The sequence below is a fragment of the Lacerta agilis genome, chromosome 17, assembly GCF_009819535.1.
Source record: "Lacerta agilis isolate rLacAgi1 chromosome 17, rLacAgi1.pri, whole genome shotgun sequence".
Lineage (NCBI taxonomy): Eukaryota > Metazoa > Chordata > Lepidosauria > Squamata > Lacertidae > Lacerta > Lacerta agilis.
In genome coordinates this window covers 38759215-38775412 of record NC_046328.1, presented here as the reverse complement: position 1 = coordinate 38775412, position 16198 = coordinate 38759215, and the positions used below count along the sequence as shown (strand labels likewise).

General features: G+C 43.0%; 2 protein-coding genes across 2 annotated transcripts; both read right to left on the bottom strand.

Moving 5' to 3' along the window:
- Positions 1-878: 878 nt before the first annotated feature.
- On the bottom strand, positions 879-5944 carry LOC117061476 (vomeronasal type-2 receptor 26-like). Its single transcript, XM_033174314.1, has 4 exons — positions 5793-5944; positions 4863-4950; positions 4292-4418; positions 879-1780 (listed from the first exon to the last, which is right to left on the bottom strand). Exons 1-4 carry the CDS (start codon positions 5942-5944, stop codon positions 879-881), a joined length of 1269 nt encoding a protein of 422 aa, XP_033030205.1.
- A 15-nt stretch (positions 5945-5959) lies between these two features.
- On the bottom strand, positions 5960-11913 carry LOC117061475 (vomeronasal type-2 receptor 26-like). The gene is made up of 4 exons (XM_033174312.1): positions 11879-11913; positions 9412-9703; positions 7852-8706; positions 5960-6022 (listed from the first exon to the last, which is right to left on the bottom strand). Exons 1-4 carry the CDS (start codon positions 11911-11913, stop codon positions 5960-5962), a joined length of 1245 nt encoding a protein of 414 aa, XP_033030203.1.
- Between the last annotated feature and the right edge of the window lie 4285 nt (positions 11914-16198).

Genomic DNA, 16198 nt, shown 5'->3' with positions numbered 1-16198 from the left:
TAGCTCCAGCCAAAGATCTGGTGAGCCTTCTTGGCCTAGTCCAAACAAGACATAACCTTTTTTCACCAATCATTTTTCTCCACTCAAATGTGGATGAACACAAGGCAAGCCTAGCATGCTGTCCTGAACCACAGGCCCAAAGGAGGGTTGGAGCAAAACCATGAGAATAGCCAGATCTAATACTTTATTAGTGAAAGGTGTAAACCAACAGCAAAGCGTGCAGAGTCACACAGTTCTTAAAGACACAGGACAAGAATTATGGAATATTATTCCAATATGTGATCACAGGTGGAGAGACTTGTGGACACAGATGGGAGAATTTGCTATTACTCAGTATGGAGAAATGGCGTAGGGGATTAATGAAGTAAATTTGATAACTAGGAAAAAGCACAGTTGACATTTAATAATGATAATAATAATAATAATAATAATAATAATAATAATAATAATAATAATTTGGGAACTCCTCTTGGACTTTTCATGGGAAAAAGAAATGAATGACTTTGAGATACTTTGACATAAGAGAAATATTATTTAACAGAAAGTAGAGAAGATGGTGCTATCAAGGACTGAATGTCTTAATCCCCCTCCTCCGGATCTTCTTTATTTCCCCTCTTCTTTCTGCTTCTTTCTCTTTCTCTTCTTCTTTCCTCTCTTTCTCTTTTCCCTTTTCTTTCTTCTCTTTCTTTCATTTTCTTCTCATGATTGAGGCTGCAATGATAGTGCAACTTAGCTGAGGATAAGTATATTTGGTTCGGATTGCACTGTGAGTTTCATGGACGACAAGGTAGATATTTAGCGATGTCTAAATTTCCTTTGCTTACAATGCGGTTAAATGATGACTAACGTTAGTTGCGTTGAGTACCACTTTACAATGACTATTTTTTCCTCTGTATTAGCTGCTCTCTGTTGTTCAACTCAGGCCTCACCATAATTATATAGCTTTTTGGGAAAAAGATACAAACCAGTAAGCCTGCACTGGAGGACAAGATGGAGAAGATCTCCACAGCCACCATGTATTTCCCCTTAGTGCTCAGGTAGGTTGGAACAAAAGACAACCACACACTGCAAAAAACCAGCATGCTGAAGGTGATGAACTTGGCTTCATTAAAGCTGTCAGGCAACTTCCTGGCTAGGAAAGCCACACTGAAGCTGACAATGGCCAGGAAACCCAAAAAGCCCAGCACAGAGTAGAACATGAGAGGGGAACCTTCACTACATTGCAGTACAATTGCATCACGCATTGTGTGCATGTCCAAATAGGGGAATGGAGGATAGGTGGACAACCACACAGTACAAATAATGGCTTGAATCAGGCAGCAGGAAAGAACAATTGAGGTGGCCAGGTGTTTCCCCACCCATTTTCTCAGTTTAGACCCTGGCTTGGTGGCCCGGAAAGCTATGACAACAAGGATGGTTTTAGCCAGCACACTTGACACAGCCACAGTGAATATGAAGCCAAAAGCAAGTTGCTGGAGGAGGCAGGTTGCCTTCCCAGGTTGGCCAATGAATAGCAAAGCACAAAGGAAGGAGAGCAGCAGGGAGACGAGGAGAGTGTAGGTGAGGCTCCGGTTGTTGGCTTTGACTATGGGAGTGTCCCTGTGCATAATGAAGATTCCCAGAACCAAAGCTGTGATGGAAGACAAGGAAAGAGCAAGAAGAGCCAAACCGAGACCCAATGTTTCTTCATAAGACAAGAAGGTTATATATTTTGGAATGCATGAATCCTGGCCATTGTTTGGATATTGTCCATCTGGGCATTGAAAGCAGGCATCCATGTCTGAAAAAGAGAAAAATTCATTTTGTTGTACATGCTCTGGTATTGGAAAAACCCAAATGAAGGCAAATAGGTCAAAACATGAAACAAAATCTTGGACCCAAATGCTAAGAGTTCAGAGGCACAGGGAAATACCAATGCTGCTTTTTGTCCATGGGAGTAATGCCTCTGCTGCCATCTTGCCCGGATGTATATATCAAAATATTTGTTTTGTTTTAGTCAAGTGGCATCATATACTGCTGTATATTAAATCAGTCTGTATTCCCTTGTCAACGTTCACCATCAAACTGAAATGGTCTGTGGTGGAAAGAATCATTCCGTTTGCATTGTAATACAGATTTTTCAAGTATAATTGGTTTAATTCACACTGAAATGGGACTGCCTGTTTGTATTGGTGAAAGGGCTTAACTCGAAGATTCCATTGAAGCTAAAGGTAAAAACTAAAGCTAAAGGACCTGGACGGCTAAGTCCAGTCAAAGGCAACTATGGGGTTGCAGCACTCATCCTGCTTTCAGGCTGAGGGAGCCGCCGTTTGTCCACAGACTGGACTAAATGGCTTCTGGCGCAATGGGACACCATGGCGGAAACCAGAGTGCATGGAAACACCATTTACCTTCCTACCTATTTATCTACTGGTACCTGTGTTCACATAGCTACAACACAGCAAGGGCATTAGTCAAGTAGAGGCTAATGGCTATCGAGAGGCAAAATGACTTAAGTAAAGTCCCTCTTTTTTTAACCCCAGAGGAGCGGAGATACTTACAACTCCCAGCTAGGTATTTTACTCAGCTCGAGGTCCCATCCCACAGAAGGGCGTTCACACTGGTCTGAAATCATGTCCTGCCATCTGCCGTATTGGATGGGAGGTATAGGGGGGTTCCTTTGGGCGACAGACTCTGTCCATGCGGCTCCGGAGAAGTAGAGACTACAGACCATGTACTTCTCCGTTGCTGCTTTTATAGGGCTTTACGGAACGAACTTATCTCTCCGCTATTATGTGAGTCTCCTGGATGTCCCGAAGAACACTACGCCCATTGGCTCCTATCAGATGCCAACCCTAAGGTCACAGCTGCGGTGGCAAAGTTCTGTGCTGTCGCTATTAAGCTTCGGTCCGCACAATTAGGTGGCTCGTGATCCTTCTTTTGATTTAAGTATTATAATAATCTGGATTGTTGATTTTTTAAATTAATTTCTAAATTTATTCTTTTAAAGCAATAATTATTAATTTTAATGTACTTTAATTTTAATATGGCCAACCTCTTTTAGATCAAATCTCAGACCAATTTTAAATTGCATTTATTATTGATTCTGTATGTGTCTTTTTGTGTGTGTGTGTGCTGGTCATTGACCGTAATAAAGTACTTAGACTTTATCTACTGGCACTGCTAGGTATGCAAGAGCTGGGACTTAGCAATGGGAGCTCACCCCGTTGTGCGGATTTGAGCACCACCCTTCTGATCGGCAAGCCCAAGAGGCTCAGTAGTTGAGACCACAATGCCACCCACATCCCTTGAAACTAAGGAACAGCAATAAGAGCTCTTTCTGAGATTTAACGGAGTTGATAATTAACGGGTTGTTGTTCTCTAGCAGTTAACATGTGAGTGATTAACATTAGATCAGGTGACAAGCGTATTTGGTTGCAAATCTCCTTTCTGAAAGGAGTTACCTTTGGTTTCCTTTTTTCTTTTCATTTCTCAAACTTTGTGGGGTGAAGATGTAAAAGAAGCTCTCCAAGTAAGTAGATCCAGGCTAAAGCAGCTGGATGGCAGGCAGCTGAGCCTGTGTGTGTGAATGTGTGTGAGAGAGCTATGTTTGTCAGTTTTGAATATAAATTAAAGTTATTTCTAAGCTGGACAGCACAAGGTATTGTGTGGATATCTTTGATGTAGACTGGTACCTCGGGTTACAGACGCTTCAGGTTACATATGCTTCAGTTTGCAGACTCCGCTAACCAGAAATAGTATCTTGGGTTAAGAAGAGTTTCAGGTTAGAAACAGACCCCCAGAACGAATTAAGTTCTTAACCTGAGGTACCACTGTATCATTGATGTTTTTGCTTTGTTTTTTAAAAACGTTCTGCTAGTAAACATTTTAATTAAACGTATGGGCCTTTACAACATTTTTATTCCAAAAGGACTCTGTTTTCATGTATCCAGTCACTTCAAACTGTTCAATATCAGCATCTCCAATAAAAATTGCTTATTAATTTTTCCTGAAATAATACGAGAACTGAAAACACTGCTAACCTTCAGAGATCACTTTTTCTGAGCTTTGTTATAGAGTTCTAATCCAAAAATCAGTATGGATATATATGGAAAACTGAGCTGCAATTTTTTATTTTTTTTAGAATCGTTAGATAAATAGAATAGAATCATAGAGTTGGAAGAGACCACAAAGGCCATCCAGTCCAACCCCCTGCCAAGCAGGAAACACCATCAAAGCATGTGTCAGTCTGACATGCATCCAGTGGACTACCTGCAATACTTCTGAGAACTTCATACATTATCATGATTACCCTTCTGGTTGGAGATCTTTCCTTCTGGACATGGAAGGCAATCATAGCAGCAAGGTGGCTTCCCCTCCTTCTTGCCCTTTCTATAACCTGGATGACAATTGTCATTGCACAGAGAAAGGGGAAGTGACTGTCAACAAAAGAAAGCACAGAATATTTTAGCATTCAAAAATTAGATTTAGATAGTTTGTATGATATAGTTTAATCTACAGCTGAGAATGAGATTGATGTTGGCCTGGCATAGTAAATTTGCTTGAGGACTGATTGAACTTCCACCTTGGTTGTGCTTAAGATAAACGAGCCTCATCTAGCTGACATGAGAAAGAGGCAAAGTTGGTTCCAATTCTGAAGAATAAACCAGTTACAGGTGGGTAGCCGTGTTGGTCTGCCATAGTCAAAACAAAATTGAAAATTCTTTCCAGTAGCACCTTAGAGACCAACTGAGTTTGTTCCTGGTATGTTGGTCTCTAAGGTGCTACTGGAAAGAATTTTCAATTTTGTTTTGAAGAATAAACCGCTTTTTAAACTTTGGGGAAATAATGGGAACCATCTGAAAAGTTTTGTGGATCCTTACCTGGTAATAGATATTAGGCCATACAATGGCTTCCTCATCAATAGTGAATGCTTGGGGGGCACCTGGGTCTATATGTCCAACTCTGACTCTAAGAAAAGATTGATTTGGGAATGTGACCCAATTTATAATGTCAAATCCAGCTTGTAAGGCCCCATTTTGATCAAATGAAACCTTTTCCCCAGCACTGTTGTTAAATGAAACATTTCGTAGAAAATGTTGGAGCTAAAGGGAAGAGAGAGAGAGAGAGAGAGAGAGAGAGAGAGAGATCTTAAGAGAGAAGCAAGGCAATAATACAACACACTTCAAACTAGGATCAATGGACTCTTTCAATGGTCAGTGCCGGATGTGGCAGTTCATTGTTCCAAGCAGGAAGCCAGTGATGTTCTCCTCTACGGTACAATGAGCTCAAGCAGGGGAAACTCCTTGTTCCACCATGTTCTTTGTTTTCTGGAGGCTACTGAGCATGCTTCAGTGTGTGTGTGTGGGGGGGGGGTTGCTTACTTATACTTTTAAAAATATGAGCTTTTTCAGCATATTGTGGGGGTCACCAACATGAAAAACAATCTTCAACCACAGTGACATTAACCATATGGTATGAAGGTACAAAGACCAGCTTACTCATTGGGCGCTTATGACCCTCAAAATTGTCTCCTGGAACATGACAGGCTGGTTCAGCTACCTGCCCGGGAGTGTGGATAACTATTTCATCATGCATTTGACTTTACCATGCTCCAAGAAACTTGGGTGGCCAAATATATAGAAATAGGTGGATATTATGCATTCAAATTAAGGGCCACTGCACGTCTTGGTCCTGAAAGAAAGAAGGGTGGCTCTCAAAGGACAAAAGATCAAATCTTTGTGGAATACAGCTAATTGAAATGACGTAGATTGAGTCTCCAAATACTCCAAATACCTTTTCCCAGTGACTACCTGGGCAAATACGCATTTCTCTCCATCCCAGGAGCAAGCACAATTGATATATGCTGGTGAATGCAGCCTCCCAAACTTCCAAGTGATGCTCCTCCTAGATGGTGACCATTTCCAATTCCTTGTATGCGTCCTTCTTTCACCCTGGACAGCATGTCTTAGATCATTAACTAGTTGGCAGTCTCCATTCCCAGACCAGGTGGGCCGGCCGCCATGTGAAATCGTTGTTGCAGCTGAACAATCAAATTAAAGAGGGTCTCGAAACACCCTCCAGGATCTATATCCAGTCTTCATAAATTTCAACTCACAGGCTGACTTTCTCAGAGTTCATAATGAGATAATACAGAGTCTCTATCTATTACTGTAGTGTTATATCCCTGAGCCCAATCAAGAATTGGAAAAGCATTCAAACTATGGTTCGACAATGAACACCATTCCTATTTAAAGAGGCATGAAGCAGGTCTGTGTTTTAGCCCCAACTTTATCTAATTTCTATATAAACGACCTGGTCAAATGCCCAAGCAGACAAGTCTACCACCCTCCTAAGCTACACCAACATTGGGTATCGGTTCTCCTATTTGCAGACGATTTTGCAATTTTATCAATAAAAATAATTAAATAAAAATTTCTGTTTGTACCCTACCCTCCCTGGCTGGAGCTGGGCTCAGAGCAGCTAACATCATATCAATAATACGGTATGCATGAAAACAAGCAATCGATAGATTAAAATGCATCCCAAAATTAATTCAAATAACTTAAAATTAAAATTAAAGCTGAACAAATGACAATCCTCAGGTTAAAATTGAAAGCAGTTAATACACGCCAGGACTAACTGTTTCCACTGATATTATAAGGACCTGTGAGCAGGCTGGGAAACCTCCTTCATGCTTGTTCTTCTACAAAGAGAAAATGAGTCAGACTGAAGCCTGACCAAAGGCCTGGCAGGACAGCTTCGTCTTGCAGGCCGGGCGGAAGGATGTCAAATCTTGCAAGAAGAAGAAGAAGTGTTTGGATTTGATATCCCGCTTTTCACTACCCGAAGGAGTCTCCAAGCGGCTCACATTCTCCTTTCCCTTCCTCCTCTGTGAGGTGAGTGGGGCTGAGAGACTTCAGAGAAGTGTGACTAGCCCAAGGTCACCCAGCAGCTGCATGTGGAGAAGTGGAGACGCGAACCCGGTTCCCCAGATTACGAGTCTGCCGCTCTTAACCACTACACCACACTGGCTCTCTCTCACTGGCTTGCTTTGCTTCCTCCATTGTGGACCATTGGAGACCATAAGATTGAACAAGTGCTGCCCTTTAAATACATATGTGTGCTTTTCCAGGCTTCTGGCTGAAGGAAAGCCCCAAAATAACATTTTACACATCTTAAATTTATTCAAACTATGTAGTTCGCTACACTCTTCAAGCTCTAAAACTATATCAAGCTAAAATCTTGACCCAGTTGTTATACATTACCCTCATAGGACCATCATCTTCGCTTTTCATCTATCTAGAGAGAGTTCACTGACAATATCCAAGAGCAGTGTTGCAAGTCCCTAGATTTGTATCAAATGCCATGTTGCAGCTGGAGAACAGGGTGCTTAGAGTGAAAAGTAAAGTGTGTCTCACTTCCATGGGCTGCCGGGTTAGAACCTGCTATTCCCTACGTGGCTTGACTTCACTGCTCCTCTCAGATGCCTTTCAGACCTTGTGGTTAAAGATGGTCCTGAGTAAACTTGTGGGCCTGAGCTTTTCATTCCACCAGATAATATCTATGGGATATGACTAGCTCAAACAGGCCTTAAAACAAAGGATCCTGGACACTGAGTGAAACAGAATTATTATTATTTCATTATTTTTAATAGGCACCTGAATAAAATCAAGAGAAATCTTGCAGCAAGACAGGTCGACAAGTTGATATGCTTAGGTATTTTCAAAGTAACCAGCGTTTAATGTGTTTACTGTGAGAAAGAAAAACCAGGAAAAAAGTTGAAAAATGGATCAGTGACAAACCATGTCTGCAGATGTCCCAAATCCAGACTTGGCACAGGGAGTGACCACTCTTCTCTTTGTGTTTTACCTGCCATGGCAGTTCAATGAGAAACTTCTTTCTCTGCCGTCCTGCAATCGCTTCCTTTTTGGACTTTGACAAATCCATGGATCGCAGGGCATGAACCACAGCATAAACAGCAAGGTACATGTTGTAACTGTGGGCAGTTGCAGTCATTTCAAAAACTGATGCTGGAAGAGTGTCTAACTTCTCCTTCCCCGTGCAGAATTCCTCATTTGCCATGTCTACCTTGGTGTCAGGGAGAAGACAGGTAAATGTTTGTTCCCAGAATACTCTAAGCAATTTGTCTTCTTTTTCTGAAATAGGGTTCCTGTTCTGAATAAATGTATGGAATCCTGACACCCTTTCAGAGTGGACTGCAAAAGATAGAGCACCATGGATGAAGTCTATGTCCCACTGTCTTTGCAAATGAAATGATGTGAAATCCATTTGAGCTGTCATAACCAGGAGTTTTGTATTCTTTAGGCTACTACTGAACTCCCAAAACTCAATCAATGTCCTCAAGACTAGCATGGTCTGAATTTCACCATGCACAACCACCACAGTGGCAGTGCTTGCCATGATGCCCGCAGTCATGTTGACCCCCTTTCCCGCAATTGCACCAAAAGTATCGGAGGATCCCTGTTTTGGTAAACATTCTACGAAGGCAAAGCAGATGCCTCTTTGGGAGAAGATGGGAAGCACATTCTGCACAAACCTCTCTCCGTTGTCATCATCGAAATAAATCACCCCAATCCATGTCCACCTGAAATGAAGAAGTAACTGGAGAATCCCCATATATTGGTGAGCCCCATATGGGAACATCTGTTGGATGAAAGCACCTTGTTTTTCAGTATCCAGTACTGGTGCGGAACCATATGCAAGCTAAAGAAACATTAAAACAAAACAGTAAGTTCTCCTATCACCATGTTCTTGTAGGTGAATGTGTGTATTTCAGGCAATACAGCTACTACCAAACCATAATGCCTCTCACAAAATATCACCTAAGAAGGATCAACATTTTCTTTTGAACCTTCCAACAATCTAACCTCATCTTAAACTCTGATGGTAGCATCGATCAATGGCAAAGGGGTTTGCTGCTCATGCAACAGGACTTTGTCTCTCTCTCATCCTCTGTGTAGCCTCCAGCATGCCCCTTGGGTTGCACAAAAAAGGCTCTCTCACAATCCACCTGAGTGTGCTTCAGAAATCAGAGGGGATCCACCAGCCTTGCAGCTAGGAGATTTCTGTGACCTGACACCTCTTGGAACATACACAGCTGTCCCGCCAACTTAAGTGCTATTGTTTGTAGTGACCCAAAGGTACAAAAAACTCACCGCCGTCTGAAGACTGGGATGGGTTATTTTAAAAAATAAATTAACATAAAGGTATATATAGGCTCTGGAACAGAAATCTATATTTATGCCAAATGGATCTGAGATAGTGTGGACATTCTCCCCATAGTCAAGTTTTCCTACAAAGCTTCCAGTGTGATTTCAGCCACATCCATTTTAACCTCCAAACCACATCTGAAAAGGAAGAGATGTAACCGTGGTTTGTTCATATATCCTGCTCATAAGCAAAGCTTACCTGTGGCATCTTGTAGTAGCTCAGGATGGTTGCCATATGGAGGCAGACATTGGAATCAGGTCCCCCAATGACTGCTACTGGATTGCTCCGGGTGTCACACTTGTAGTTTGGGATTAAACTTTCCTGAGTTGAGAGAAGTTCCATTGAAGCTTGATAGATTGTGCTTGTACTGAACTGGTTATTATAGATCTGGAAGCCCAGAGTAATGTTGGGTAAGAGTCGTGGGTTTAAATTGATTTCCCTTACAGCAAATGCCAAGGCCACAATGTGCTGGTAGAGTTGGGTCAGTACCCTGTAAGGAGACAATATGGTTCATCTGCTTCAGATTATATTGGGCACAATTCTCTACCATACATACTTAACTGTGGCATTTCATCAAGCTCATATACAGGAAAGAGTGAGTTGACTGCGGTAATGTAGCCACTGTCATTTTATCCCCTTTATTCTTCTCAATATGCATCTTAAAACGGCACTTGGTAGAAGCTGAAGAAGGCCAAGTTAGAATAGAAATTTTGGAGGCTTTGTATTGCTAAAATCATGCCTATTCCAATTTTTGAAATTATCAGATACCATATATTTAACAAAAGAAGATATACTAAAAGTACTAGGATGAAATTAAAACCATAGGGTTGGTAAGAATTGCCTGTTAAGTTGTTATCCCATCCAGAATATCTAATAGACAATGCAGTTTAGAATACCATTCCTCTACAATTTAATTGGCTGTTCCAGGCAGTCAGTTCAGAAGTGCAAATACAGTACTGACCCAGTCCTTGGGTGCGGCAGTTATTGCACCTTGTATGATAGAGAACTGCTGTAGCAGATTAGGAAATAGATTACCCTCCAGCAGACAATTTGAAAGAAGGTTATGGTGAATGCAAATGCTTATCCACAAAATCATTCTTGCAATAATATTATGGGAACAGGTACATTTTATATCTCCTTACATACATGATATCACCAAAGAGCTCAGCAGAGGGAGGTTTTTCAAATGTCATTGGACTTGAAAACACAAAGTTCTGCGAAGAAATGCCAGCAATATTGAGATCTCCAGGCTGATAATACTTGTGGAGAATAGGGAGAGGGTCCCTGATACTACATTTAGCTGCATTTGGAAGCTTGCACACTGCTTGACGAAATAGCACAAATACTAACACAACTAACACCATTATTTTATATGAAAATCTGATTTCTGGAAAGAATTCCACCTATTCCAGCATTGTGATTCAAGGAGCTTTGAATCCTGGAATTAGATTTAGATGGCTACTTATTCAGCAGATGTAATGATTTGAATTTCAGAATGACGGAGTTCTCCCTGCCTGTCTCTCTTTTCTGAATGGTGGAAGGGATATGGATGGTTTATTCAGTGCCAGCAGATAGTTTTGCTCATGGCCATGGACATTCCCCATGGAACCTTGAAAACAAGGAGAATTAATCATAGTTGATTTGATAATTACAGAGGATATGATAAACTTATTCAGAACTGCAACTTCTCCATGAAAATGTTCAGTTGATCTAGACTAATTGAATATAGTGCCTATTAAATTGAAAGGGACTTAAATAATTACTAGTTTGTCATCTTGTTCTCCACGGGACCTAATTTCAACTCACTAGTAATGGAACCGATTCAAGCAAATATTATGCAGTGTGAAGTTGCAGCAAACAGATTGATGAAGTTGTGTTCGTTTCCAGCCTTAGTTCTAAGTGGAATTAATACAAACCTCCTGTATATTTCACTGTTGGTTTGTAATTTTGCTAGTGCCCACTACAGGTATCCAGGGAATTGGAGAAAATGTAATCACAGTTAACCTGGTAATTAGAGGGAAAATAATCACTACTCAGACTTCTAGGTTCTAGACATGAAAAAGAAAACATATTTAACTCAGCATAATTTTCTTGTCTACAAGAAAAATGAGGTATTCAAAAAAGAGTCTTTCAAATAAACACCATTTTGCAATATATTTATATGTAGAACTATGTCAAAACTTTTTTTGTCCAACATAAAGCAGTCTCCCTTCGGTTTTCATCTAAAAGGGGGCCTACACCTCCCCAAACTCATGTTATTTCGTATGTGTGATCACTTATGTCTGCCAAAATGAAGCTTTTTTTTTTTTTTTTTTTTTTTTTTTTACAAAGTTTGCCATATGATGGGAGTGAAAGTTTCAGGTGTAGCTTTGTGATTTACAGGCCAAGCTCTTTATCCGCGTGAATTGTTTTACAAAGGCTAGATAGTCACATTGTTTTCTGAGGTGGAATATTTAAGTACAAAAATGTTGCTCTTGCCTATATTCTGTGCTGTTTCTTCAGAGCAGAAATATATTGGTGGTATTAAAGTTTTCTTAGAATCAGAGAATTGTAGGGTTGGGAGGGAATATGCAGGAATATGCAACTGCTCCATGCAGGGATCGAACCTGTGACCCCTGACTTTATCCAGCTGGATGATAAACTACCTGTTACCCAGTTATATTACCCAACAAGCCTTGCTGGATCAGACTGGGAGTCCATCTAGTCTAGCCTCCTGTTCCCACATAAATCAGTTCTTTATGCGGCACCCACAATACCAATGTAAGTTGAGCACTTATATAAAGGTGAAGGTAAGTGTTATGTATTGGGTGCAACACATTTTATGTTGCCAGGCGCGTTCTAACCAATCATATAAGCATTGGTAAACGAACGTTATAATGGGAAGTAAGCGCAGGCACGGTCAACTTCCAACTGTGGGAAGACTGGGCACATTGGGCGAGTCTGCTGCTCCAAGACCTCCAGAGCACGACCCAAGCAACATGTCCACGAGGCCTACGAAGAGGAGGAGTTACAGTCCACCTCTTCAGCCAGGGTACTTTAACTTCCTCCCCCAGGGTCCAATAAGCTTAGGGTGCAATTCAGGCTAGAGGGAACCCTGTGTACTATGGAGTTGGATACCGGCTCATCCCACTCCATAATATCTGCTGAGATTCTGAAAGAGCTTTGCCCTGACGGCGGTCCTCCTCTCCGCCTGGCCCCCGTAGTGCTGCTGGACTTCAAAAGAAAGAGAATCCATTGAAAGGGTATGGGCACCTTCAAGGTCCATCTTAAGAAGTACACCAAGAATTTGCACCTCATCATAACTGAAGGTCCCTTCACTAGCCTTCTAGGCCTAGCATGGTTCGGTCCATTAGGCTTAGGCATTTCAGGGCTTAATCAGATTTCCCCAGGGGTAGAATTCAAATTGATCTGCCAGGAGTTTCCATTAGTCTTCGATGGAACTCTGGTTCTGTACAACGGACCCCCAATTTCCCTACGGCTGAACCCCATGGTGAAACCCATTTGGGTCAAGGCCCGTAGAGTCCCGTTTGCGCTTAAACCCAGGATCGATGAGGAGGCTGATCGCTTAGTTGCCCAAGGGGTCTTAGAGCCGGTCACTTCGGGGACTTGGGAAACCCCAATCGTCACATCGGTTAAGGCGGACGGCTCAGTCTGTATCTGTGGCGATTACAAATGCACCCTGAACCAGGCCTTACAGGACCACACGTACCCGGTTCCTGTAGTGAGCCATGTGTTAGCAACCCTAGCTGGGGCCAAGATCTTTGGAAAGCTCGATTTAGCACAAGCTTATCAGCAGCTAACCGTTGACGAGGCCAACTCAGTGTTGGCACACTTAGATGAAAAACTCCTGGTGGTGTTGGCTTGTGACGCTTCCCCTTATGGAGTGGGCGCAGTACTGGGCCACCAGCTCCCAGACGGGAGGGAAGTTCCAGTGGCTTACTTCTCACAAACTCTCACATCGGTGGAGCACAACTACTCCCAGATCGACAAGGAGGGTTTGGCGATAGTTAAGAGAGTCATGACTTCCTTTATGGGTGGCCTTTCACTATCGTTACACATTCAACACATTTTATTTTTCCAGGCGCGTTCTAACCAATCGTATAAGCGTTGGTAGACGAATGTTCTAATGTGAAGTAAGCGCAGGCACTGCCAACTGCCACCTGGCAGTCTTTGCTGGGGTTTTTAGTGTGTGAGTCCTGCGCGTTCTGTTCTTGTTTTTCTAGCAGTGAGCTGTTGTCACTGGACGAATGTTGAATAAACGTAGTTGAGGAACTTATACTGCCTTGGGCTTCTGACTTTTTCTGAACATTTAACAGTACCCCTGACCATTAGGTCCAGTCCTGTCCGACCCTGGAGTTGCGGCGCTCATCTCACTCTATAGGCCAAGGGAGCTGGAATTTGTCCGCAGACAGCTTCCGGGCCATGTGACCAGCATGACTAAGCCGCTTCTGGCGAAACCAAAGCAGTGCACAGAAACACCATTTACCTTCCTACTGGAGTGGTACCTATTTATCTACTTGCACTTTGATGTGCTTTTGAACTGCTAGGTTGGCAGGAGCTGGGACCGAGCAATGGGAGCTCACCCCTTCGCGGGGATTTGAACTGCCGACCTTCTGATCGGCAAGCCCTAGGCTCTGTGGTTTAGACCACAGCGCCACCCGCATCCCCACTTATATAACGTTGTAGAAAAAAATGGGGTTATGTGTCAAAGAAAAGTGAGTGGAGGCAGGAACCAGGAGAAAGGAAGCAAGGAAGAGCTTTCTCTGTCTTGCAACAGAGTTCCCCCATCCGCCACTAGGAGGTGAGGACTCAGAACAAAGGTGTGTTGCAGCTTTTAAATACATTTGAAATTGCCCAGTCCCTTAGCCAAAGACCACCCAAAAGCATCACAGAAAGAGGTGGTCTACACCAGAAATTCGAGTGTGTAGCTTGTCTCCCATTTGTCAAGATAATCTGATAAGGTTTGCTGGCTGCCCTCACCTTGGCCAGTCTGGGCCATGCTGTTGAAATATTAAATATCTTAGTTCTTGAATCCAGTTCACAGTCTTACCCTATTCATACACAAAATGTGCCCCTTTGGCAGGATTTGAAGGATTTGTAAGTGAAAAGAACTATGGGGAGAGGTTTTTCCAAGATATTTCCTTCTGCACAGGAAATATTTGGGGTCATCAAGAGTCAAGATGGCTTCAGGATTGCTCTCCTGTACTATTTAAGACATGCAGTTTATGGTCTTATGTATGTATGTTTAAGCTTGTGCACTTATGATCATCCATTTTATTTATGACACCCTGTTTCCGTGCGCTGTTCTGGTTTCGCCAGAAAGCCTCTCCTCCTCCGGGAGGGGAGGCGTTGTGGTCAGGAGCCGGTTCCCGCATCATCGTGGGGCCGTTTCGCCCCCAGCCTTACCTACCTTACCTTGCCCGGCTGCCGCGCCGTGCCCCTAGCAGTCAGCCAATAGGGCTGGTGAGGGGGCGGGGTTTAGCTGCTCTTAGGGCAGCCGCGGCAGCGACCTCCGCCATTCTGCGTCGCTGCTTCGTCGGATCACCAGCCCACCCTCCCTTAGGTTGGCTCTGGTTAGGACATTGCTATGGACTTCGGTTGGTCTCCTTGTTGGTGCAAGGGGCCTGGTAGGAGTTTTTCTCCAATTGGCAAATTGGCTCAGCCTCTTGGTTTTTCGCCTACCTCATAGCAAATTGTCACAACTCTGTTAGATTGGCGGTTAGGCATTGGGTTAAGTGTGGTATCGGAGGGCAAGGTTCGGGCCATCGCCTAACCCTCCAATTGCTGGGTATTCCGTAAGGAATCCGGCGGTCGTGGATCCTGTCCGACGCCCTGTTGGTGGCTAGGGCCATGACACGACTCCCGGTGACTTCAGGGGTGGAGCTTCCAGTTGTATTTCGCATCAACAGGCTCCACCTCCTGGGCGGTTAACCCTTGAGTGACTCCATGCTCTGCGGGGGGAGTCTACTGTAGTTTGTTCAACCCAATGCCTAAGCCAATACAATTCACATGCTGTAACCAATGAAAAGTTGTGTCCTTTTTCCTTCCATTAACCAAAATGTTTTGTGTCACTGAGTTTTATTTCTGCATGCGGGGGCCAGGTCCTCAAATTACAAATGGCGTAGTCATGCTGGCCACATAACCCGGAAGCTGTATGCTGGCTCCCTTGGCCAGTAAAGCGAGATGAGTGCCGCAACCCCAGAGTCGTTTGCGTCTGGACCTAACAATCAGGGGTCCCTTTACCCTTTATCTTAGGATTCTTATAACAATGTTGATGTAAGTTGAGTGGTTACTGGGCACAACAACTAGCCACTGTGTGTGTGTTTTCAGCTTCCATATGCATAGAATTCTTCCACGAAGAGGGAATTTCTACATTTTCCAGCCAATATACATAGCCCCCAACAGGCCTTTGAGAAAACCTGTCCAGTGCATTATCTAGCCAGTATGCATAGTCTGGAATAAACTCTATTTCTTGTTCAGAAGTGTGCAATCTTTGTTCACCAGGCTGCTTCTTGCCCATTGCCCACTCTTACGTGGCCCACAACATAACCTGTGATGGGTCAAACAGCATGAAGAAGGTTGGGCTCCAGAAAATGTTCACCCCTTTTCTGCAGACTAGTCCACTTTTCACGACTATCAGCTGTTTTCCAGTCAGTTGAGAAGCACAAGGGCCATTGCTGGAAGAGGACACTTTTGAACCTCCCACCTCCCAATTCTGATGGAAATTTCCCATCCCCCCCCCCCAGTGCTGCCATCAAGGGTATCGCCTACTTTTTCTTTACTGGAATTCAACAAAACCCTACTGGAATTGTGAAAGCTTAATTAATAATATAACAATGGATATCTCCACTTGCATTAGGAAAACCTAACATAATTTGGAATGCACACACAATCTTGCAAACTGGCTATCGCTTAAGAGCCTTTTACTTTTCTTTTTGAAAGAAGGTCCTTGTGGTCTTTATTTTATTTTCTTACTGTTAGTCTT